The sequence below is a fragment of the Balaenoptera ricei genome, chromosome 15, assembly GCF_028023285.1.
Source record: "Balaenoptera ricei isolate mBalRic1 chromosome 15, mBalRic1.hap2, whole genome shotgun sequence".
Taxonomy (NCBI): Eukaryota; Metazoa; Chordata; class Mammalia; order Artiodactyla; family Balaenopteridae; genus Balaenoptera; species Balaenoptera ricei.
This window is the reverse complement of record NC_082653.1, coordinates 65,568,479-65,592,407: the sequence shown is the minus strand read 5'-3', so window position 1 is coordinate 65,592,407 and position 23,929 is coordinate 65,568,479. Positions and strand designations below refer to the sequence as shown.

The following is a 23,929-nucleotide window of genomic DNA, read 5'->3' as shown; positions in this document are numbered from 1 at the left end:
GCATGAAGTGTTTTCCATGCATGATCCTGTTGAATCACACGAGCCTGTGAGGTACAGTGATCATTTTACACCGGAGTAAACTGAGGTTCAAGTCGATGAGTGACTTGCCTCGGTGTTCAAGGAATAAATATTGGAGCTGGGATTTGAACTTAGGTGACTCCGGAGCTCAGTACTTCCTCATGACCTGGAAGTGCCTCTGAGAAACAAGTCAGGGCCATCAGTAACTATGATACAAGGTGAAAATCAGTGGGACCAAAGGAGAACAGTCTGTTCGTTTCAAGCAGCAGCAAATCTGACTGTGGCCACCTTAAGGGAAATGATAAATAAAATAATAGATCCACTTACTAAATGCTGGGCTCTAAGCCCTTCCCATATATTAACCCATTTAATTCTTTCATCAACTATATATGACAGGTGCTCTTACTGTCCCTATTGTACAGATGAGAAAACGGACGTCAGGGAGTTAGCGAACCTGCCCAAGGTCACACAGTAAATGGCAGAGCCAGGCTTCATACCAGGCTCTCTGGGAGAAAAAGAGGGCAGTATAGGGTAGTGGGGTAGTTCGTAAAAGCAAGGGAAGAATTGAACCCTGAAGGCTCCCAGGCAGCTCTGGGATCCTTTGCAGCAGATCTCCACAAACTTCTTTCTAGAGCGGCACTGTCCAGCAGAAGTATAACGTGAGCCACTTATGTCATCTGAAATCGCCTAGTGGCCACATTTAAAAAAACTAAGAAGAACCAGATGAAATTTATTCTGTACTATTTTATTTAATCTAATATAACTAAAATGTTATTTCCATGTGTAATCATCAGAAATTATTAGTGTGAAATTTTTTTTTTTATGTGAGATTTTACATCTTCTTTCCACACTAGATCGTGGCCTCCATTGTCTATTTCATGCTTACAGCACAGCTCAGGTCGGAGTAGCCATCATTCAGGTGCTCAGTGGCCACAGGAGGCTGGTGGTGTCTGTTCTGACAGCACAGCATTAGAACGAGAAGATGGATTGACTTGGATCCAAGGACGTGGGGTTGCTTTCTTTCTCTCTCTCCATTCCAGTTTCAAATTTCCAGGACACAGGGAATCCAGTGGGCCCGCACCTTGGGCTGGGTGTCTTGGGCAGGTGCTGTCAGTCACCCCCAGAAGGTGTGGCCCTGTTTGATCTGGACAGTTACTTCAGTTGGCTTTGGCCTCAGGATGTGTGTAATCCCAGTGCTGGGGGAAAGGAGAGAGGGAGAGATGAGATGGAGGATTTAGTTCCTGAAGTGTTTCTGCCCACACTGGTGACTCTGCCAGCTTCCTTGGCTCTGGTGCCCCTTTGAACTGGCACAGGAATTAAACTAGGCAGACAGGTCGGTGCACGGAGGCTGAAGGTCGGATCAGCTTGCAGACACATCTGGAAGAAAGGCTGTACATCCTAGTGGGGGAACCCGCTGGGGAATAGCTCCAACTCCCCACCATCCAGGGCTCTCTCAATGGCCCCTCACACGTTCTCAAGGCCCATGGCAGAGGTCCCCTTCAGCACCAGGCCCTACTGAGGCCCCGGCCACCCCTGGATGGTCCAGGTGACTACACTACCTGCACTTCAAGCTTGTGTGATAGAGGAAGTTGGTTTCTGTGTGGCAACAGGGTGCTAACAGAGACTGCTTATCTGCAGCACGGAGAGGCCGGCCGCCCCTCATCTTCTGGCGGGAATGGGGGCTGGGACTTGCCTCCTTTGACATTTGTGAAGTGTGTCGGGACCCTTTGGGCCACCAGGGACACAACCCCAACTCAGGCTTCCTTTATAGGAGATGGGAGGAGAGATTCTGGCTCAGGGAACTAAGAACCCCTGGAGTTTCCTGAGCTTCAGGCACAGCTGGATCCAGAGGCTCGAGCCTTGTTCTCAGGGCCACCTTTCTCTCTTTCTCCATCCCTCAGATAGCCTCTATCATCAGCTCACAGCCTGGCACCCTGTATTCACTTTCTATTGCTCCGTAACAATCACAAATTTAGCAGCTTAAAACAACACCCCTTCATTATCTCACGCTTTCCAGGTACGGCCGAGCTGGGTGCTCAGAGCCCCACCAAGTTAAAATCAAGGTGTTGGCTGGGACTTTGATCTCATCTGAGGTTTGGGGTCCTCGTTCAGACTCCCTGGCTATTGGCAGAATTCGGTTTTGTGTGGTTGTAGACTGAGCCCTCAGCTCCTAGCGGCCTCCTGCAGTTCCTGCCTTGTGGCTTTCTCTACAGATGGCAGCTTCTTCAGGGTCAGCTTGAACCTGAACTGGAGAGTGTTTGCTGGTGCTCCTTATCTCTGACTTTGAAATCCTCTTTTAAACGGCTCGCCTGCTGAGGCCAGGCCCACCCAGGATGATCTCCCTTCTGGTGAACTCAGAGTAACTGATGAGGGACTTAATTACATCTGCAGACTCCCTTTACGTTTTCATTAATGTAACCTAATCATGAGAGTGATGTCGGATCCTCTACACAGGTCCCACCCACGCAAGGAGAGGGGATTGATTGTTCAGGGAGGGAAAACTGGGGGGGCGGGTGTGTGCACCAGTCTTGGGGACAATCTTAGAGTTGGATCTCCCGCATCCCCCATGGGGGAGGACTCTGATTGGGCGGTTTGGTCACATGGCCAGCGAGAGGAGGAGTTACTCTAGTGGGGGGTGGGTGGGTGTCAAATGCCCGGGGTTAGCCCCACCCAAACCACAGCCAAAGAGGTTCTGATAAGTGGGAGGGATGCTAAATAGACAGAAATAACAGATGCATCTTATAGGGCCCCTCCAAAACCTAAGATTGAGAGAAAGTGTGGATTTTCATAAGTGAGGGCTTTTAAGGGCAGCAGATGTAAGAAAGGAAATGCGCTTACCTTTCTTCCTTCCTTCCTTCCTTCCTCCCTCCCTCCCTCCTTTTTTCCTTCCTTCCTTTCTTTCTTTCTTTTTCTTTCTTTCTTTCCTTCCTTCCTTCCTCCTTCCTTCCTTCCTTCCTCCCTCCCTCCCTCCCTTCCTTCCTTCCTCCTTCCTTCCTCTTTCTTTCCTTCCTTCCTTCCTTCCCTCCTTCCTCCCTCCCTTCCTTCCTTCCTTCTTTCTTCCCTTCTTCCCTTCCTTCCTCCCCTCCTCCCTTCCTCCCTTCCTTCCTTCCATCAATAGATGTATTAGACTTATATCTGACAGACCAGAGTTCTGATCCAGACTTGACCAAGTGTAAGTATGTCTTCATCTATTCAATAAACATTTACTGAGCACTTAGGACACTAGTGTTGTCATAGGGACCACTTGCTATGTGACCTTGGGAAAGTTAATTGACTCTTCTGAGCCTTAGTTTTCAGTGGGGGAAATGGGGATAAAAGCCCAAGAGCATAGTTGTCAAGAAGGCACAGTCTGGAGACAGCCTCCTTAGGTTCATACGCAGTAAACTGCTTTTACTCATAACACTTCTGACACCAAATGTGTGGGGTTTTTTCTCCACCAGCAAATTCTCCATTTCTCTAGACACGAACTGGGAGTCCTGCAAGTCTGTTCGATTCTGATACTAACTGCTAGGAGTTAGCTCAGACCCCACAGGTTAAGGGCTCAGTCCCGTAAGAGTGCCCCCACTTCAGTTGCCCAGTGCAAGTCCCAGGTTGTCAACCATACTTCTGACCCACCCAGCTGTAAATCAGGGGTTCTCACGACCTCTTCCTCAGGTTCCATAATTTGCTAAAATGGCTCACAAAACTCAGGAAGGCACTTATTATTATCAGTTTATTATAAAGAATACAACTTAGAATGGCCAAATGGAAGAGATGCTTAAGGCGAGGTATTGGGTGGGTTGAGGGGGGAGAGCGTCCATGCCCTCTCCAGGGGTACCATGTTCCCGGTACCTCAATGTGTTCACCAGCTCAGAAGCTCTCTAAACCCTGTTATAAACCCTCTCCCCTTCCCAGACGATGGGGGTTGCGGCTGAGAGTTCCAACCCTCTAATCTTGCCTTGGTCTTTCTGGTGACCAGCCTCCATCCTGAAGCTATTTTGGGACCCCCAGCCTAAATCAGTTATCTTATTAGCATACAGAAGATACTCATCACTTCAGAGATCCCAAGAGTTTTAGGAGATGTATGCCAGGAACTGGGGACAAAGACCAAATATGTATTTCTCATTGTATCACACCCTGGCTCTGCTCCCTGCTCACTGTGTAAGGTCAGGCACAAGTCTTAACCTCCCAGTGTCTCAGTTTACTCATATGTGCAATGAGGATAATAATAGTCCCTCTCCCAGAGGGCTGTAGTAAAGATTAAATGGGAAAATAAAGGAAAGGGCAGAGAACTCGGGGCCTGGCACATGGTGTGTTCTCAGTCGTGTTGGTCGTCATCATCATCAACATCAACATCATCACCATCATCATCATCGGCATCATTATCATTATCAACGAGTTCTTTTGAGAACTGAATGAGATAATACATGCCACATGCTCCACCCCACGTGTGGTACAGAAGTATTCAGTCAATATTTTCTACTGCGGTTGTTCATTTATTTAGCGAACATGTTAGCAGGGTTTCCCATGTGCCAGCTCTAGTGCAGACTCTCAGTCTAGACAGAAGGTCTAGACAGTTAGAACCCAGTGTCCTAAGTTGTGCTCTGCGCTGGTACCTCCCTGGGCTGAGGTTCCTGGGGGACACGTTCACTGCTCTATGCCCAGTGCTGTGCCAGCGCCTGGCTCAGAGCAGAGCTTCTGTTTGTGGAATGAATGACCTGTTGGTAGCATTTCCTCTGAGAGTCTGAGGCCTGTGGGAGGGGCCCCTGTCCCCACTTGGGGGTGGGGTGGGAGCATGGAGGGAGGTTGGGTGGTCTGGGATGTTCCGTTTGCCTGGCACGTAGTCGGACCCTACAAGGAATTTCACAGCATGAGATGGAGGGAAACTGAAGCTGGGGAGTGAAGAACCTCATAGATGGCGTTTATCCTGAGCGGGGCATGGGGGCAGGAGCCACTGAAAGATGACAAGTAGCAGAGAAACCTGGCCAGGGTTGCATTTTAGGCTAATCCTTTGGGGTGTTTAGACCAGATAGGTTAGAGCTCACTCTCAACACTACTGATCTTGGGCCAGATCATTCTCTTTTAGGCGGGACTGAGTATTATTAACAGCATCTCTGGTCTCTACCCACTAGATGCCAGTAGCACCTCCTACCCCAGTTGTGACAACCAAAACTGTCTGCAGGCACTGCCAGATGTCCCCTGGGGGGCACATAGCCTGGTTGAGAAGCACTGGTTGAGAGAAGTGTGAGAGCAGAGGCGGTTGGCCTGTAACTAGTGGGTGAGGCGTCCTGCTGTGACTGAGGGCAGGGGTGGGCTCGGAGTCGAGGATGTTCAGTTGTTGGAAGTGACACGAGGGACGAGGGTGAAGGAGGCCTCCAGGATCTTGTTCAGTTTGAGGGGCTTGCTGGCTGGGGGAGCTGGGCAGTGAGGAACAGGTGGGGATGAGTGGGGGTGGTGATGGATAGTTCATTTGGGGATGCCGGGGTTGAGGATGGCCGTGGCGCATCCACGTGGAGATTTCCTGTGGACTAAAGTTAAACTCCCTAAGCGATTGTGTCTGATCCCATCACTTGAAACACCTGTGTTACCAGTTTTTCTGGGGCACTTGTTTAAAATACGAATTCCCAGGCCCCTCCTATGGAGAATCTGATCAAGTAGGTTTGGGGAGGCCCCGTAAATCCCCCAGGGATGCTTCTGATGAGGGCAGCTATGGAAACATGGAACTTTGTAAGCCTAGGCCTGTCCCCTGCCTGGATGGCTGGCCGACACCTCACTCACGATACGTTCAAGACTGAACTGTTGATTTCTCCCCAGATTGCTCCTCCACACATGTTCTCCACATCCATCCGTGGTATCAGCATTTACCCCTAAACCTAGGAGTCTTATCCTTCAACCATCAGCAAACCCTGCCAGCCCTACCAACCACTTCCAGTTTCCTCCACTCCGACTGTGTGGTCCAGGCCACTTTGACCTCTCACCTGGATTATCGTAACTCTCCTATGGGTCTCCCTGCTTCATCCGTTTGCCTACCTCAATATATTCTCAACACGGCAGCCAGGGAATCTAGTAAAATGAATATCGGCTCAGGTCTTTCTCCTGCTTCCAACTTTCCAGTGGTTTCCCATCTCATTCAAGATAAAAATCTAAACAAGGCCCAATCCCTTCTCCCTCCAACCTGTTTTTCCCTGTTGGTGGCCTCCCTCACTCTGCTCCAGCCATACCAACTTTGTTGGGTTTCTCAAACACACCAAGCATGGGCCTGCCTCAGGGCCTTTGCACTTGCTGTCTCTGCCTGGAATGCTCTCCCTCCAGATACCTGCATGGCTCCCTCCTTTCTTCATTTAGGTCTGCCCTCAACGTCACCATCTCAGAGAGGTCTTCCTTGACTTCCCTCTTTAAGAGCAGCCCCATCACTTTCTATCCTCTTAGGCAGCTTTATTTTTCTTCACAGTACTTACCACTAGCAGACTTTGCAAACTGATTTCTTTATTATCTCTTCCTTCCACTACAACGTGAAGATCAAGGGGATGGGGATGTTTTTCTGTCTTGTTCACTGCTGGTCCTCCAGTGCCTGGTAACATAATAGATGTTCAATAAAAATATTTATGGAAGAGAAGCAAGTAAGGAAGAAAGGAAAGGAGAAGGAGGAAAGAAAACATATAAGGCTTAGGCAGGACTAGAACTCGAAAGAAATCAGATGTTTGGGACACACAGAAAATACGATAGTTGAAACCCTAGGCATCGACAGTATTTACCAAGAAACACTGTATAATGTAAGAAGAAAAGGTGACCATGAGTTGAATTCTGGGGAAAACTGCATTTAAGGGCAGGGGAGAAGGATGAGGAACTATGAAAACCAGGAAACGAAGCTAGAGGGAGAGGGAAGGTAGGTGAGAACCCTGTCGTGCGTGGCGACAGAACTGCAAGAAGAGCTGGTCTCCACTAGAACTTCGTGGGGTGTCTTATTATGCCCCCCGTTTTCCTCAGGAGGAGAGGAAAAGAGGCTCAGAGGGGTTCAGCAGCATGTCCAAGGCCACACAGTGAGTACGTGGTGCAGCTGGCATTGGGTTGTAGGGCTGTGACTCAGTCCTCCTTATACCACCACTGTTATCAGTTTCCTATGGCTGCTGTAACAAGTGACAACAGATCGGGTGGCTTAAAACAACAGGAAAGTATTCTCTCCCAGTTCTGGAGGCTGGAAGTCCAAAATCAAGGTGTCGGCAGGGTCGGGTTCCTTCTGGAATCCTTGAGGGAGATTTGGTTCCATGATCTTTTTGAGGGACACAATTCAATGCATACCAACCACCCTACCTCCAAATACTGGGGTGGGAAAGAGAGGTAAGGGCGAACATAGAAGGTGCAGCCCCGCCCCGGAGAAATGATAGTACATGAAAAGTAAAATAGCCTCATAAAAGAGTTTGTTACAAGAGGTGCAGAGAAGTGAATAATTACAGCATGAGTGGAAGAGGGAGTCGGAAGGAGAGACAGCTTCCATCGGAAGAGGAAGGAGGTGCAGCCAGGGAGATCTTTTAAAAATGCACGTCGCATTAGGTGATTGTGTCTGAAGCCTTCTGTGGCTCCTTATTCCTCAGGGTAAGTCCAGACTCCTTACCTGGCTGCAAGGCCTGAGCTACCCTGCCTTCTCCCCCAGCCTCAGCTCTGCACCTTGCCCCACCCCCGCCCCTCCCCCTTTACTTGTCCATATAGGCCTTTCCCGCTGTTCAGTGGACCTGCTCCTCGGCCCTCTAACTCCTTGGCCCTCTAACTCCTGTTCCTACTTCTGCAGGGGAGTCTTAGGAAAGTCGGTTGCCACAGCACCCTGTTATTCTTCATAGCACACACCACAGTGCTAATTAAATCACCTCATTATTAATTCGTTCTGCATCATAATTCATTAAATAATGTTGACTATCAGGAACTGCATTACAGCGACCTTGACCGTCTTGCTTACTGCTGTGTCCTTTGTGTCTAGCATGACTGCCCAGTCAACAGATAATTATTGAGCACCTACTGTATGCTAGCCCTGTGCCTGACACGTGGTAGACACTCTATAAATATCTGCGGACTGGATGGATGGGTAAGGGGTGGTCTAATTAGGTGCCTAAGACACAGAGAAGCAGAGGGGGGCTTTCTGTGCAGAAGTGGGATGAGCAGACGAAAGAAGGGTCCGGGGCTGGACCCTGCTGACTCGAAAGCCCTCCCTTGGCTGGCAGAGCTTCTCCCAGCCACTTCCCTGCAAGTGCCCTGGCCCATCCTGGATGCTGCTGCTGCTGCTTCTACTAAAGGGGGGACTCTCCCTAACTGTCCACTGTTGGTCCTTCATTATGGACACTGGGTAGCTGGAGACAGGGCTTCACGTCTGCCATTCAGGCTTGGGTTCATAGTGTTGCATATTATGGCGGCATCTCTGCTACAACAGCTGTCTTTGCTACAGGATGCTCACTGGGGACCCAATTTAGAATAGAGTCAGCATCTCACTCTTTCAAGATGCTTGAGTGGATCTGAAGTAGGTTGATCTAATTTGGACAGCCATTGAGCGCTAGACGTAAACTCTCAGACATCAAAAGATTGAGCCTCTCTCCCATCTTCCCTGGAAGGTTTAGCTTCATACACAGGGTATAAACAAACGTTTCTCTTGGCCAGCATTCACCCAGAGTCTGTTCTATACCTGGGGAGATGGACGGAGGTAACATAAAATCACTACCCTTGACAGCCTCATGGGCAGAAAGATAGGAGAAAAGAGGGTCACTACCTCAGAAATGAAAACAGAGCCTTACCTCACACCATACACCAAAACCAAGTCCAGATGGTCCAAGGACTTTTTGAAAAGCCAAACTTTAAGTTTTAGAAGGAAAAAAAAGGAGAATATCTTTATGACCTAAGAATGGCAAAGCATTTCTGAAAAAGTCATAAAGTGTGAACCATAGAGGAAAAAGATAAATGCATTCTACCACTTTAAAACTATAAACTTCTGCTCATCAGAAAACATGGTTAAAAAAAATGTAAAAACAAGCCACAGACTGGGAAAACTATACACATGTATTAGTTTGCTAGGGCTGTTGTAACAAAGTTCCACAAACTGGCTTAAACAACAGCAATTTACTGTTGCACAGTTCTGGAGATCCAGATGTTGACAGGGCCACGCTTCCTCTGAAGGTTCTAGGAAGGGTCTATTCCAGGCCTCTCTCCTGGCTTCTGGTAGTTCCTTGGCTTGTGGCAGCCTGACTCCAATCTTCACATGGCGTTCTCCTCGTGTGCATGTCAGTGTCCAGATTTCTCCCTCTAATTGGATTAAAGGCCCACCCTACTCCACTATGACCTCATCTTAACTAATTACATCTGCAACAACCCTATTTTCAAATAATGTCACATTCTCAGGCACTCAGGAATGGGACTTAAACATACGAATTTGGGGAAGGGCACAATTCAACCCATAACGTATAACTGGTGAGTAATTTCATAGCCATAATATTTAAAGGCCTTCTTATAAATCAGTAGATGCCCGATAGAAAAATGGGCCAAAAGGGACTTCCCTGGTGGCCCAGTGGTTAAGACACCACACTTCCAATGCAGGGAGCCCGGGTTCGATCCCTGCTCAGGGAACTAGATTCCACGTGCTTGCCACAACTGAGATTTTGCATGCCGCAACTAAGGAGCCCACCTGCCGCAACTGAGAGACCCAGTGCAACCAAATAACTAACTAACTAACTAACTAAATAAATAAATAAATAAAAGAGAGACACCTAGTTTTCTTTAAAAAAAAAAAAAAAAAAAGGGGCAAAAGAAATGAACAGGGTTTTCATAGAAGAGAAAAAAATGAATAGCTGATGCTCAGTCCTTTTAGCAGTCAGGGAAATACAAACTAAATCCATAGTAAGATATCCACTGGACAGCAGTAATTAGAAAGCCTGACAGTAACAGACAAACACAATCCAGTGCGAAGTGTATATTGTTGACCACAACATGGGCATATATCGAGGAGGGGCATTGAACTCACACAGAAAGTCAGTGTTTCCACGTAAAAGAGGAAATGTAATTAAATTGATATATGGCTAGATACTCAGTCAAAGAAATGCAACCACACTGATCCCACACCCATTTGTCAAAGTGTTAAGACCCAGTGCTGGTGATGTGGTGGTGATACTCCTGTCCTCTCCCTCTCCTGGTGGCTGTGAGGTTAGTTCAGCCCTTTTCACAAACAGTCTGGCAGTTCATTACTGAATGGCAGAAAAATATCTGGATATTTTTGATATGTTTTAATAAATTCTTTGACCCAGTGATCTCACCCCTGGGTTTTATTAGAGGGATGTAATCTAAAAGAAGAAAAGTGCCAAAGTGCCCTATTTTAGACCATTAAAAATAACCTAAGTACCTAGCAATAAGAAAATGGTTAAAATAAATTGCAGTATTTCAGCTTAATGGAATATTCTAAGTAGACATTACAAATGATACGTGTGATGTCTAGGTAATAACTTGGAAAATGTGTGTGTCTGTTTATTTAAGTTTTAAAATGGTCGGGGGTGGTATTTCGGAATTCACCTGTGCTGTCAATGCAGCTATGCAAATATTGTTTTGATTATTGACAAGGACTGGAAAAGAATCTGAAAGCGGGGTGGTGGAGAAAAGAAAGCATTTGATGAAATGTGTAACATGCCGGGATTGTGGTTGGATTTTGCTTTTTAAAAAAATCCATTCCTATTTTAATGTTGTTTGTGCAGTAGATTAAGAGACAAAAGGTTTCTCCTGACCCACGGGAACAAAGACGGTGGGCTCACAGCAGCTGTGTTTGGGCATCGTTAAAAGCACGTGCACACATCCGAAACCCTCTGCTAGGTGCGCAAGACCCAGGGTGCCATTAGAAGCACTTCAGAGGAAGTATGTCAGGAGGAGAGCTGGGCTGTTGTTTTCCCCAGAACGTGCCTTTTGTCCCAAATGGTTTTCTTTGATTTCCTTTTTATTGATTAGAACTTAGCTGTGTTCAGAGGCTGCAGAGAGACAGGATTTTCCTCTGGGTAGAGAGAGGAGCAGCGTTTGCACAAGCCAGCTGCTGGGGGGCTGGCAGGGTGGCTTCTGGATTCATTCGAGTAATTTACGGACGGTCTATTTCAGTTCTCCCAAGCCCACCCCACGTGATTCAACCAAATGCAGCTCATCAGGCTCTTAAAAAGGAAACGAGGCCAATTTGTGACATTGTCTTGAAACGGGAAAAGGTAGAAGTGTCAACCAGTCACCCAGGTTCTTTCTCCCACCTCAGCTTCAATTCTCTGGAGGTTGGGTAGGACAGGTGACAGACACTGTGCTGACGACCCCTCTCGGACCAGGATGTGGTGCAGGAAGCCTCCATGTTGGGGCCGCATAGCTTGTTCTCGTGGCCCCTGGATTGAACTTCTTCCACGTGCTCGGAATATAGTGGTGGAGAGACGGACACTGTCTTTGCCTTTATGGAGAACAGGAAAACATCCGACAAGGACAAGTGCCATGAAAGAAATAAAACAAGGTGGTGTGATAGAAAGTGATGGAGGCAGGGGGCTCTTGTCCACTGGGTGGTCATGGAAAGCCTAGAAGAGGTGACATGTGAGTTGAGATTCCCAGGCTAAGGGAACAGCAAGCCTTGGGGTAGGAACGGTCTTCTGTTTTCAAGGGATAGAGAGAAGGCAGAGGTGGCAGCTGGATGAGGTCTGAGACGTAAGCAGGGGTCAGATTATTTAGATCCTGGTAGACAAGTGGTTCTCAGCTGGGCGCTTTTACACTGAGGGGACCTTTGGCAATGTCTAGAGACATTATCTGTAAGGAGAATCCTCACTAATTTATTTTAGAAATCCAAATTATTAACCCTCTTTGGCTACTTTATTATCAGTAGCAAGTGACTCGGGACTTTATGTTATGAAATCAAGAACCTTCAGGATCAGAGCAGCAAAAGGTGCCAGGGCTGCAGTGAGGGGTTCCCTCATTCTGTTCCATCGTGTGTGGCGTGTGCCTCCCTGCAATATTTGCTGGACAAAATCCTACTTATCTTTCTTTCTTCTAGCTTTATTGAGATATAATTGATATAGAACATTGTGTAAGTTTAAGGGGTACAATGTGGTGACATATATAGATGTATACATTTTGAAGTGACTACCATGATCACCTTAGTTAATACATCCTATCTATCTGTTAGGGATTAACTCAAATGCATCCTGAGTGAAGCCTTCCCTAATCATGCCCCTCCCAAGAGTGGGTTGTGCTTCAGTCTTGCACTAGGTCTGGTTCATATGGCGCATTAACAGTTAGGACCTATAACATTTTTTTAATTGAGGTGAAATTCACATAACATCAATTTAACCATTTGAAAGTGTACAATTCAGTGGCATTTAGTACATTCTCAACGTTGTGTGACCATCACCTCTCTCTACTTCCAGGACATTACTATCACTCCAAAGGAGACTCTGTACCCACTAAGCAGTCACTCCCCATTTCCCCCTCCTCCCAGATCCTGGCAGCCACTAATCTGCTTTTTGTCTCTATGGATTTACCGATTCTGGATATCTCATGAATGGAATTACACAAGATGTGGTTTTGTGTCTGGCTTCTTTCACCTAGCATCATGTTTTTAAGGTTCATCTACACAACATTGTAGCATGTATCAGTACTTCATTCCTTTTTATGACTGAATAATATTCCATTGTATGGATAGACCACATTTTGTTCATCCATTCATCCACTGATGGACATTTGGGCTGTTTCCACCTTTTGGCTACTGTGAATAGTGCAGCTGTGAAATTCATGTGCACATATTTCTGTTCTCTTAAGTATATACCTAGGAGTGAAATTGCTGGATCATGTGGTATCTGTATGTTTAACCTTTCATGGAATGGCCAAACTGTTTAGAGTTTACAGCAGAGCAGCTGTACCATTTTACATGCCCACCAGCAATGTACAGGATTCCAGTTTCTCCACATCTGTGCCAACACTTGTTATTTTCTGTTTGTTTTTTTAATAACCATCCTAGTGAGCCTGAGGCCCCTGGAATTTTTATTTTTTTATACCTTCCCTAGTCTTCCCCAACAGACTGACTTGTTGATGGCTGGGATCATGCTTTAATTGGCAGCAACATGGTGTGAGAGTTAATGCAGGGGCTGAGCTTGCATCCTGTCCTTCTTTATGATTACTTGAGTCACTTGGCTTCTCTGAGCTGGAATCCCTTCATCTGTAAAATGGAAATTTCTAGGGCTATTGAGGGGAAGAAATGAGATTGAACCTTAACTTGCCGGGGTCAGTGCCTGGCCTAGGGCGATTTCTCCATAAAGGTTTGCTGTAATTACCATGTTCATGACTTTCCAGGCCCAGGCCCCAGTAACTGTTGAATAAATGTTTGTTAAATGAATCAGCCCTTCGATATTGCTCAATTAGCCTTCTTTTCCATTTCTACCAACTGTTCCCCAAATTCCAGACAGCTGTCTTGCAAACTGATCACTCCCAAGACAGAAAGAGTGGCTCGATCAATGGAACGGCTTCCCTGGAAAAATAGAACATGAAAACCTTGATATGCTTGTGTTGGGGGTGGAGCACGGGGAGAGAATAGGAAGCTTGTATCCTGCTAAGGGAAGGAAGACTAAAAGAAGCTTTTAGATGACAAACAACCTTCTTAGAAAGGTGATGACACCAGGAAGCTGCCTCCTTGAGGGTTCAGTCAATGGCCTCAGGGGAGGGAAAGAACGGCTCTCTAGCTCTGTCCATTCCAGAAAGCACTCTGCACTTAGAGAGGGCTTGAGGGCCTCTTAGGCGCTGAGAGCTCAGGAGCTGGCCTCAGGCCCCTCTCTCTCCATCCATCTCTTGAACTGGCAACCGGGGGTGGGTCAGCCGCTGGGCAGCTTTCTCTGGCTCCGGGGACCCTTCCAGAAGCTACTTCTTCTCACCCTCCAGCTACACTGGCCTTCCCTCTGTTCTTGAACACACCGGCTTGGTTTCTCCCTCTTTTCACTTGCTGTTCTCTCTGCCTGACGTGTCCCCCACCTCCAAGCTCACCTCACAGAGAGGCCTCGCCCTCCGACCACCCTGGCTCACATGGCGGTCCCCACGTGTGCCCCATCGGTCACCACTCTCTTGCCTAACTTTTCTTGATTTCTTTTTTAATATTTATTTTGTGTTTTTAAATGAAATATTTATAACATAAAACAATAAAACAAGCACCCACGTACCCATCTCCCAGACTTGACAAGGGCTAATGTTCTGCTCTACTTGCTTACTTTAGATCTTTCCTTTTAATCAACTTTATCGAAGTATAATTTACATACAATAAATACATACATTTAAAATATATAGTTTATTGATTTGGGGGCAAATGCACCTGTGTAACCACTACCACAATCAAGATACAGAACATTTCCATATCCCCAGAAAGGCCCCTCACCTCCCGTACCCTGCAGGAGGTTTCTTCCTGGTACTCAACATTATCTGAAATCACCTCATTCATGACTTTTTTAGTCTGTTTCCTGTCTGTCTTCACTGCCAGAGTGTATGTTCTACAAAGGCAGGGACCATATCCCGTTCCCAGTCCAGGCACATAGTAGGCCCACAAGCAATCTATGGAAGCCATGATATTGTCTTCATTCTCCTTGTGTGTGCACATCCCGACACACATGTCTGACGATATCTGTGGGGTAAGTTGCTGGGAATGGAACTATTGGGTTAAAGAATATTTACTCTTTTCTTGTTATCACAAAAGAGACATCTACCCCCCTTTCTCTTGTGTATCCAGGGTTTCTCAACCTCAGCACTGTTGCCATTTGGGGCTGGATCATTCTCTGTTTGGGGTCCGGGACTTACACTAGATTTGGGTATCCTACGAAGGGAAGGGTGCCAGGAGCATCCCTGACCCCAGTTGTGGCAACCCAGAATGTCTCCAGACATTGGCAAATGTCCCCTGGGGGCAAAATTGTCCCCAGTTGAGAACCACTGGTCTGTGTATGTAGGCTAATTTCTTGCCATCCTAAATTGTTCCTCAGTTGAGCCCATCCCTAAACAAACTACCATCGACGACTAGATTGGTTGAATCCATTTTTTGCCCCGTTTATGCAGCTCAGCTGACTGAATTGCAAGTCCTGATCCCTGTCTTTACAGCTACATCATCAAAGGACATGCTGGTTTGTTTTAGAAGCAGGGAAGGCATCACTCTGACTTATAAACCTGGGAGGAACAAAAAGTCCACAGGACTTGAATGGCTTCTCCATGGCCTGGGCAACAGCATAATTCACAGCATTCCTTGCCTGCGGACAAATATGTCTTCAGGGTCATGCTCTGAAGATGCGGCATCTTCCAGGCCTTCAAGAAGAAGAATGAAACCCCTAGCAAATGCGTAAAGGGCTCTGAACTTCTTTGATTACTCAGGACACTTGAGTTGGCCATTTCTTTCTTGAAAAATCTGCAAGCTTATGTGCCCAGAGCTGGACAGCAGGAACCTAAAGGGTGAAGGAGGACAGGTGGGGACCCAGTGACGTGAAGAGGCAGGTCCCATCTAGAGGGCACTGCATTGTGGCCAGATGTTGGCAGGTGGGAATGTGGGCCCAGCCTTGCCAGACCTTCCTGTTTTTCAAGAAAGACAAGAAATTCAGACTTTTTTTAGTGTGAAAAATCTTGATTCTTAAATTTTATAGTTATTAGCAAGGAATTATCTGTTTAAACGTGATGTGAACCAAACAAAATGCATCTACAGGCTGCCAGTCTGCAACCTCTGAGTTAATTTACAAGGTTGTTTCTTGTTTGGGGACTAAGTCACTCGGTTCAGAAATCTTTTGGTTTGACTCTTCATCTAGTCAACAAATCTTTATTGAGTATCTACGAAGCATTGTTCTAGAGCTGCCACTTGGCATTAATTTGCTCAAATGACTGACACCAAAAGGGATAGAGATTATGGGTGAGTGAGTGGGTTGGTGGATGAAGAATGGATGGATAGATGGATGGATGGATAGATAGATAGGCAGATAGATCAATCTGATCTTTTAGAGATACATGCTAAAATATTACAGATGAAATAATGTGATGTTTGGGAATTACTTCAGAATAATACAGGGAGTTGAACGAGGGGATAGGTGAATCAAGATTGGCCATGTGATGATAATTGTTGAAGCTGAGTGATGGTGGCTATGAGGAGGTTCCTTATACTCTTCTGCCTTCTTTTGAATATGATTGGAAATTTCCCATACTAAAAATATTTGTTTTAATGTCCTTATCTGTTAGAAATGCACTCTGAAAGAGATATAGATAAAATGGCGTCATGTCTGGGACTTGGTTTAAAATACTGAGCTAAAATTTTTCACAAGTCAGGGTATAGATGTGCTATGATCTGAATGTTTGTGTTCCCCTCCCCACCACCTGCAAATTTGCATGTTGGAATCTTGACACCCAGTATGATGGTGTTAGAAGGTGGAGCCTTTGGGAGGGTGACTAGGTCATGAAGGTGGAGCCCCCTTGAATGGGATTAATGCCCTTACTAAAACTCCAGAGAGCTTCCCAGCCCTCTGCTGAGGATACAGGGAGAAGTCCGCAACCCTGAAGAGGGCCCTCACCCGACCATGTAGGCACCCTGATGTCCCAGCCTCCAGAACTGTGAAAAATAAATTTCTGTTGTTTATAAGCTACCCTGTCTGTGGTATTTTGTTATTATAGCAGCCTGTATGGACTAAGACAAGATGAAACATCCTTCAGCAAAATGTTGATAATTGGTACAATTGGGTGATGGATATATGGAGATTCATTGAACTGGTGTGTTTAATTTGTATATGGTTGAAATTTTCTACAGTTAAAAAAATGTTTAAAGGGATAGAGAGGTGGAGGCCTCTTGTTTCTAGGTACTTTTGGAAGTATGGAATCATGCACTGGGTGCGTATGTGAATTTCCCATGAGTGTGGTGGTGTTGACAGCAGAGGAATGGGTACTCTTTAACAAGGGATGTCACAGTCTGAGCTTGCCTTGGTGAGGCAAGAAGCATGGGCTCTGTGGTGGACTCAGCCTGCAGGTTGAGAACAGATTTCTCACCTGGATGGTTTCCCTGCAGGGTGGTCTTCCTCCCTGTTACCCTGCAGGGAGGCAGAATAGCACAATGGTCAGAGAATCTGGAATCAGCCTCCCTGGCTCCAAGTGCCAGCACTACCACTTTCTAGTTGTGTGTGGCCTTGGACATGTTTCTGAGCCTCAGTTTCCTCTCCTATTAAATGTAATACTCATATCTCACAGACTCATTATGAAGATTGAACTAATAATTACATGTTAAGTACTTAGCACAGAGCTCGACATGTAGCATTTTTTTATTATCATTATTGATGCTTTTGTTCTTACTATATTGTGGCTGCTCTGAAACATTCTAAGAGTAGAACAAACTTTCTGAAATAGATGGAAGAAAATAAGTGGGGACAGAGGCTAAAAGAAGTCAAAGAAAGAGGCACTTACTGTCAGCTGATCCACCCACAGAAGTCCATTTGTGAGCTGCTAGAATCAGTTTCCTGCATGATAGGTACAAAAAGAATACCAAAAAAATGCACCTTCCTGACCATATCCTTCCTCTGCAGAATGAGGTAGAACTGGGGGAGCTGCTTCTGTCACTGAATTATCTCCCGAGTGCTGGGAGACTGAACGTTGATGTCATTCGAGCCAAGCAACTTCTTCAGACAGATGTGAGCCAAGGTTCAGGTACTGTGTGGCCTCTCCTTCCCCCACTTCTTTAACAAGCCATCTATGTTTGTTTGACACAAGGGACCTGATTTTCTTTTTCTGCATCCTGGATACTATTAATTAATACGACCCTTTGAGGGTAAAGTAGCATCCAGATCTAGGATGTTAGTTCAAGAGGAAAAATAAACGATCGGTTGTTTCTTAGGATGAGGCAGGTAAGTGATACCATTCCAGTTACTCCATTTGAAGCAGGGGTTTGACCGAGACCAGGTGTGATAACTACTGAAATCTAGATCCTCTTTGTATACATATGCAGCCCCAAGGAAGTTACTTGCCTTTCCAGATGCTATGCATGTAATGGAGACACCATGCTCCAGGTGGCGGTAGCGTGCACTGACCATGCATTCTAGTCTGTGAGAGCAGTGGACACGCCCTGAGGTTCTTTTCCCAGCTCTTTTCAAGAGCAGCATAAGTCTTTATAAATCCCAGCTCTGAAAAGACCGTTGTATTTAAAGTGCCTACAACACACCAATTCAAACGTGACTTTTAATGAAATAGAACAGATTACATTCCATTTGTATGTAGCTTTCCCATGACAGCAAAGGATATTATCATGAAAGCAGCCATGGTTGCTCAGTAGTGGAAATACAGTCTTCTCTAAGTGCAACAGCCAAAAGAACTTACTTTTGCTATAAAGTGACAGCTGAATTTAGAAGACAACTTGTATTCTCAAAAACCACATTATAAAAACAGGTTTTGAAGGGGCCAGTAGAGGGAATGGTATTAAGGCTGGAGAGTTTCAGAATCACCACAATGGGAGAGTCAGTATGATAAAATGATTAAGGGCTCTGGAGTCAAACTGCCTGGAACCAAAGCCTAGTTCTACTGCTTATAAATAATGTGGCCTTGGGGAAGTTACTTAACCTCTATAAGCCTCAATTTCTCCATCTCAAAAATTGAGATAATAACAGTATTCATCTCACTGGGTTGTTTAAACAAATACAAAATTAGGTAATGTACATGAATCTCTTTGTAAACCATAAAGTGATCTGAGAGTGATAGTTATAATTCTGTTTTTCCCTGTATGGGCTATGGGCTCACTGACATGATAATGGGTCTCTAAGGGCAGAAAACTAGGACAGACTCTAGGTCTAGCTCTTCTTCCACTAGCCTGATCTTAAGCAAATCATTTCCTGTCTTGAGTCCTCAGTTTCTTCATCTGTAAAATGAACACAATGCCTGACACACGGGAGGAGCTCAATAAATTTTGGATGGCTAGAGTAAGAGAGAAAGGGGTGAGCCGATAAGCAGCTGGATGGGAAAAAGGAAGAATATATAATAGATGAATAGATGGGAAAATGGATGAATGAAAGGAGGAGTGGAAACCTGGAATGGATGGACTGATGAGAAATGAAAGGATGGGTCAGTGGTTGGGCTGTCAAATGGATGGGAAGTTGGATGGATAGGTGGATGGGTGGATGGATGGATAGATGGATGGATGGATGGATGGATGGATGGATGGATGGATGGATGGATGGATTGGGTTTCCTGATCTCCAACACTATGATTCTACATCCAATTCTCAGATCCCTTTGTGAAAATCCAGCTGGTACATGGACTCAAGCTTGTGAAAACAAAGAAGACATCCTTCTTAAGAGGCACAATTGATCCTTTCTACAATGAATCCTTCAGCTTCAAAGTTCCTCAAGAAGAACTGGAAAATGCTAGCCTAGTGTTTACAGGTAGGTAGTGTTCCAGACATTGATGAACTGCAGGTGAGGCATATTCAGTGTATTGTCCTAGGGATAGAAGGTGATAGAGAGAGGGTGATGTTTAAGAACTTCACATCTGGTATTCAGCTACCTGGGTTTGAACTCACCATTTGTGGACTTGGAAAAGATTCATAGAACCACGAAGTATAATTATTACAAATGTAAATTTTGGAGCCAGATTTCCTGGCACTTCCACGTAATCACTAAAGTCTTGGGCAAGTTACTTAGCCCAGGGGTTTCCAACCCCCGGTTTGCGGACCAGTACTGGTCTGCGGCCTGTTAGGAACCAGGCTGCACAGCTGGAGGTGAGCGGTGGGGGAGCGAGGGAAGCTTCATCTGCTGCTCCCCACTGCTCGCATTACTGCCTGAACCATCCCCCCCATCGCTCGTATTATCGCCTGAACAACCGTTCCACCCCCAACCTCCGTCCGTGGAAAAATTGTCTTCCACGAAACCGGTCCCTGGTGCCAAAAAGGTTGGGGACCGCTGACTTAACCTCTCTGAGCCTCAGTTTCTTCCATCTATAAAACGTGGGCAATAATAGTACTTGGCTTCATAGGTTTGTCGTGAAGATTAAGTAAATTGTGTCTTTGAGGTCATAGTAAGTGCTGTGTTAGCTTTGACAGTATGATGATTCAAGTGGCTTATGGTCTAATAGGGAAACATGAGAAAATAGGATCACCTAACTCCGAGAGGAGGATTTTGAAAGGCTTCCCAGAGGACATGGTATTTAAGTAGGGGCTTCAGGTGCCACACTCTGGCTGAATCTATTGTTTCCAGTGTGTAATTTAATCTACTGTTTCCAGAGTATATTAGTTATCACGCCAAACTTTAGTGGCTTAAAAAATCAACATTTATTATCTCATAGTTCCTGTGGGTCAAGAATCCAGTCATAGATTTGCTGGGTGCTTCTGGCTGAGGTTCTCTGGCAAGGCTGCAATTAAGGTATTGGCGGGGGCTGCAGTCTCATCTGAAGGCTCAACTGGAGGTAGGGTGGGGATCTGTTTTCATGCTCTCTCACATAGTTGTTGGCAGGATTCAGTTCCTTGCAAAATGTTGGCTTGAGACCTCAGTTCCTTCCTGGGTGTTGGCCAGTGACCTTGCCCACATGGGCTGCTTCATAGGGCAGTGCACAACATGGCAGATGGCTTCCATTAGAGTGGGCAAGTGAGGGAGTAAGAGAGGGTAAGCAAGACGGAAGCTCGAGTCTTTTTGTAACCCAGTCTTGGAAGTGACGTCCTATCACTTTTGCCATATTCCACTCATTAGAAGCAACTCGCTAGGTCCAGCTCACATTCAAGGGGAGGGGAGGATACAAGGGTGTGAACAACTCGCTAGGTCCAGCTCACATTCGAGGGGAGGGGAGGATACAAGGGTGTGAACAACTCGCTAGGTCCAGCTCACATTCAAGGGGAGGGGAGGATACAAGGGTGTGAACAACTCGCTAGGTCCAGCTCACATTCAAGGGGAGGGGAGGATACAAGGGTGTGGATACTGGAAGGCAGGGATCATTGGAGCCATTTTAGAAACTGCCCCCACCCCCCGGCACAAGGTAGTTAGTAGAAGTGATGGTTATTATTTCCTGTGTCCTTTTCACAGACCTCACCTATATTATTGCTAATATTCATCAGAGTCCACCCTGTCAAGTCAACATCATCCTCATCCGCTTACAGGGCAGGGGACTGAGGCCTAACACATAAGCAATCCACCCAGGGTCTCAAGCCGGTAAGAGTCAGGATTCAAGCTCTGGTCTTGCTAGCTCCTAAGATCAAGGGATCTGCATTTCCTCAAGCACTCAAGTAGTGCTGGCATTAGGGATCTGACATCATACTTTGAGGAGTCCTGCTCCAGAGTAATTGGAAACCTTCATCTGTTCAGATCCAGTCTAGAATCCTTGGTGCAGGTCTCCCAAGAAAGCAGGCCATGGCTGAAAAATCCTTGCATGCAATCCTTCCGCTGCACAAGCTTATTGCTTCTCATCCCCAAGATTGCTAATGTGCCGTGCTCCAAGACCCCTCCGAGGCAAGCTGGTTCTGGGCTTTCTCAAGACCTGTCACCCAGAGAGTCTGCATCTAATCAGAGCCACCTGCCCTAGCAGATGTAATGATTTCTGATAGAGCCTGTGATGGCTTCTGTCCAGATTGAGTTACCAACAGACAAGGACCCCACTCCCTGGAAGGTTTCAGGTCAAGACAAGACAGTGATTCCACTGACTCCTTAAAAGTAGCCAGCAGGCAGTGGGAACCATATTGAACCAAGACTGGATCCAAGTATGGAATATCGATTCCTACATCCCTCCTGAGAATAAAGGACTTAACGTTGCACCTTTAGATCAGGAAGGGATTCGGGCAGGGGGCGGGTTGCATTGAGAGAGCCCGTTTGGAAAGTCCTGACACTTGTATTTTACTTAAAATTTTATGACAAGAGTAGCACATGCTTGTGAGTGATACAACCGAAGGATGTGTATGGACGGAGAATCAGAAGAACAGAGGGGTTCAGTGCATAGCCCGGGTCCTGGCTTTGTGGCCTTGGGCAAGACCTGCGTGCTTCGGTTTTCTCATCTGTAAAACAGGGATAAGCATACAAGGAGACCTCAAAGGACTTGATGTAGATTAAATGAGATCCATTCATAATCAATGCTGAGCACCGTGCCAGGCACAGAGCAAGCCCTCAGCTAACTGTTAACTATTATTAAAAGGAAATTTTACTCTCTTCCTCACCCTCCTTCCAGGCCCTTCTCCCTGAAGTCTCCACCTTTAACGTCCTGGTGTGTCTCACTCCACACTTTTCCCCTTGTTCACACAAACATCATCCACATACGGAAGAGTCAGTTCTTTTAAAAAGTTATTCATTCATTCCAGAACTGTGTATTAAGCAATCCCTGCTCTTGTGGAGGTTTCTGGACCATTCTGTGAACGTCACTCTGAAACTTGCTTCTGTTTTATTAACGATGAATGTGTCCAGTCCCTCCAGGTCAATGCAGATATGAATGGACCTAACTCTTTGTTTTTTTTTTTTTTTTTTTAGCAACTTTTTAAAAATGTATATAAAAATATACATAATTACCACATAGATATCGCATATACTGTAAATTTTCTTACTTTTACCTGTAACATTTACAGATCCAAAGCATCAAATTGTAACATAGTTACAATGAATAATAGCATTGGCATAACTGTAAACCATAGTAGTTTACTTCCAGGTTTAAAAAAAGTCAAGTATGAATAACACGAATTAACCTTATGCATATAATGCATATTCTTAATAATATGGAAAGACAGACAGTAAATAAATACTGATTTGGTCACATCTTCAGCATCAAATCTTTACCAAACACGTGACTGTTTCTTTGATTATAGGACTGCCCAACTGTTTTATTTTAGGTTTAGGATGAAAAAGCAAACGTGTGGGTTTTGGATAAAAGATCCTACCTATTTTGGCTTCTGGCTCTGCCCAACACAGAAGGGGGTTCAGAATTAAGAGGCAAATCTCTCTCATTTCTCCCCTTCTCTCTTAGCCAAGTGGATGAATCTAAACGCGATGGCATTTCATGAAAGCTACGTTTGAGGGCAGCATCTTAGGCAGCTGATCTTGCTTTTTTGCAAAAATGGGAGACCTTGTTTACAATCTTCTTGTTTAGAGGCAATAAGTAATTTTTCCTGCCTAATATATGAGAGCTATTTTACATAATCTTTTCCAACTTTCCTTAGAGTACCCTCCAGGGATCAGCAATTCGGGTTAGCTAGTGAGTTTTTGTCTTTAGTTATTTTCTTTTCAAATGGGCTGGTCTTGACAGCTCAGCCCCTAGCTGGTTCCAGCAGCCCCAGGATAACACTGGTCGTGCGTGTTTTTTTTTTTTTTTTTTTTTTTTTTTTTTCACACACACACTGTATTTTATTTTTACAAGAGATAAATCGACTGACACCAAGCATTGTACATGGATGACCACAACAAAAGCAACAATGATTGCAATTACCAAACATGAAACACACTCATACTATGTCATAGTATTGACATTCAGTCCAGTAATCCTCCACTGTAACAGCTCCTTTACTTTGCAGTGAAAATTGATTTGTATATTCTTTGCCTCTGAGTCCTTGTGGAATTTTTTTTTTTTTTTTTTTTAAATTCAGACAGAAAGTCACAAAAATTATACTCATCCTCATCAGTTCACTCAGTCCCATGTAATTAATTTTTTTTTTCGTCTTGATCTTTTGTTAGCACTTTTATGAGTTCATCAGTTTTTCATTAGAGTTCTGAAAATGCTTATTCATTCAGTTCAGCAGTACAGTCCGTTACCAGAAACCTGTACTTGTCAGAGTCTTTTCCATGTATTTCTTGAAGATGAAACCCTTTTATAGGAACATATTTGCAAAATCATCAGAGTACACCCAGAACTGTCTGTAAATGACAAAAGACTTAAAAATGACCACGGTTAAAGATTTGATGACAGTTCATAATAATGCAGTTGACAAGAAAATTAGTTATTTCTGAGATATACATTTTAAAGT

General features: G+C 45.3%; 1 protein-coding gene across 3 annotated transcripts in view; it reads left to right on the top strand.

Annotated features, from left to right (window-relative positions):
• The window catches only part of SYT17 (synaptotagmin 17), a 91,200-nt gene that overhangs the window by 28,684 nt on the left and 38,587 nt on the right, over positions 1–23,929 (top strand). For all 3 annotated transcript variants that reach the window (XM_059897335.1, XM_059897336.1, XM_059897337.1), the window contains exons 6-7: positions 17,544–17,664; positions 19,233–19,388. In XM_059897335.1, the coding sequence (XP_059753318.1) occupies positions 17,544–17,664; positions 19,233–19,388 (277 nt within the window). The remainder of the gene's footprint in view (positions 1–17,543; positions 17,665–19,232; positions 19,389–23,929) is intronic.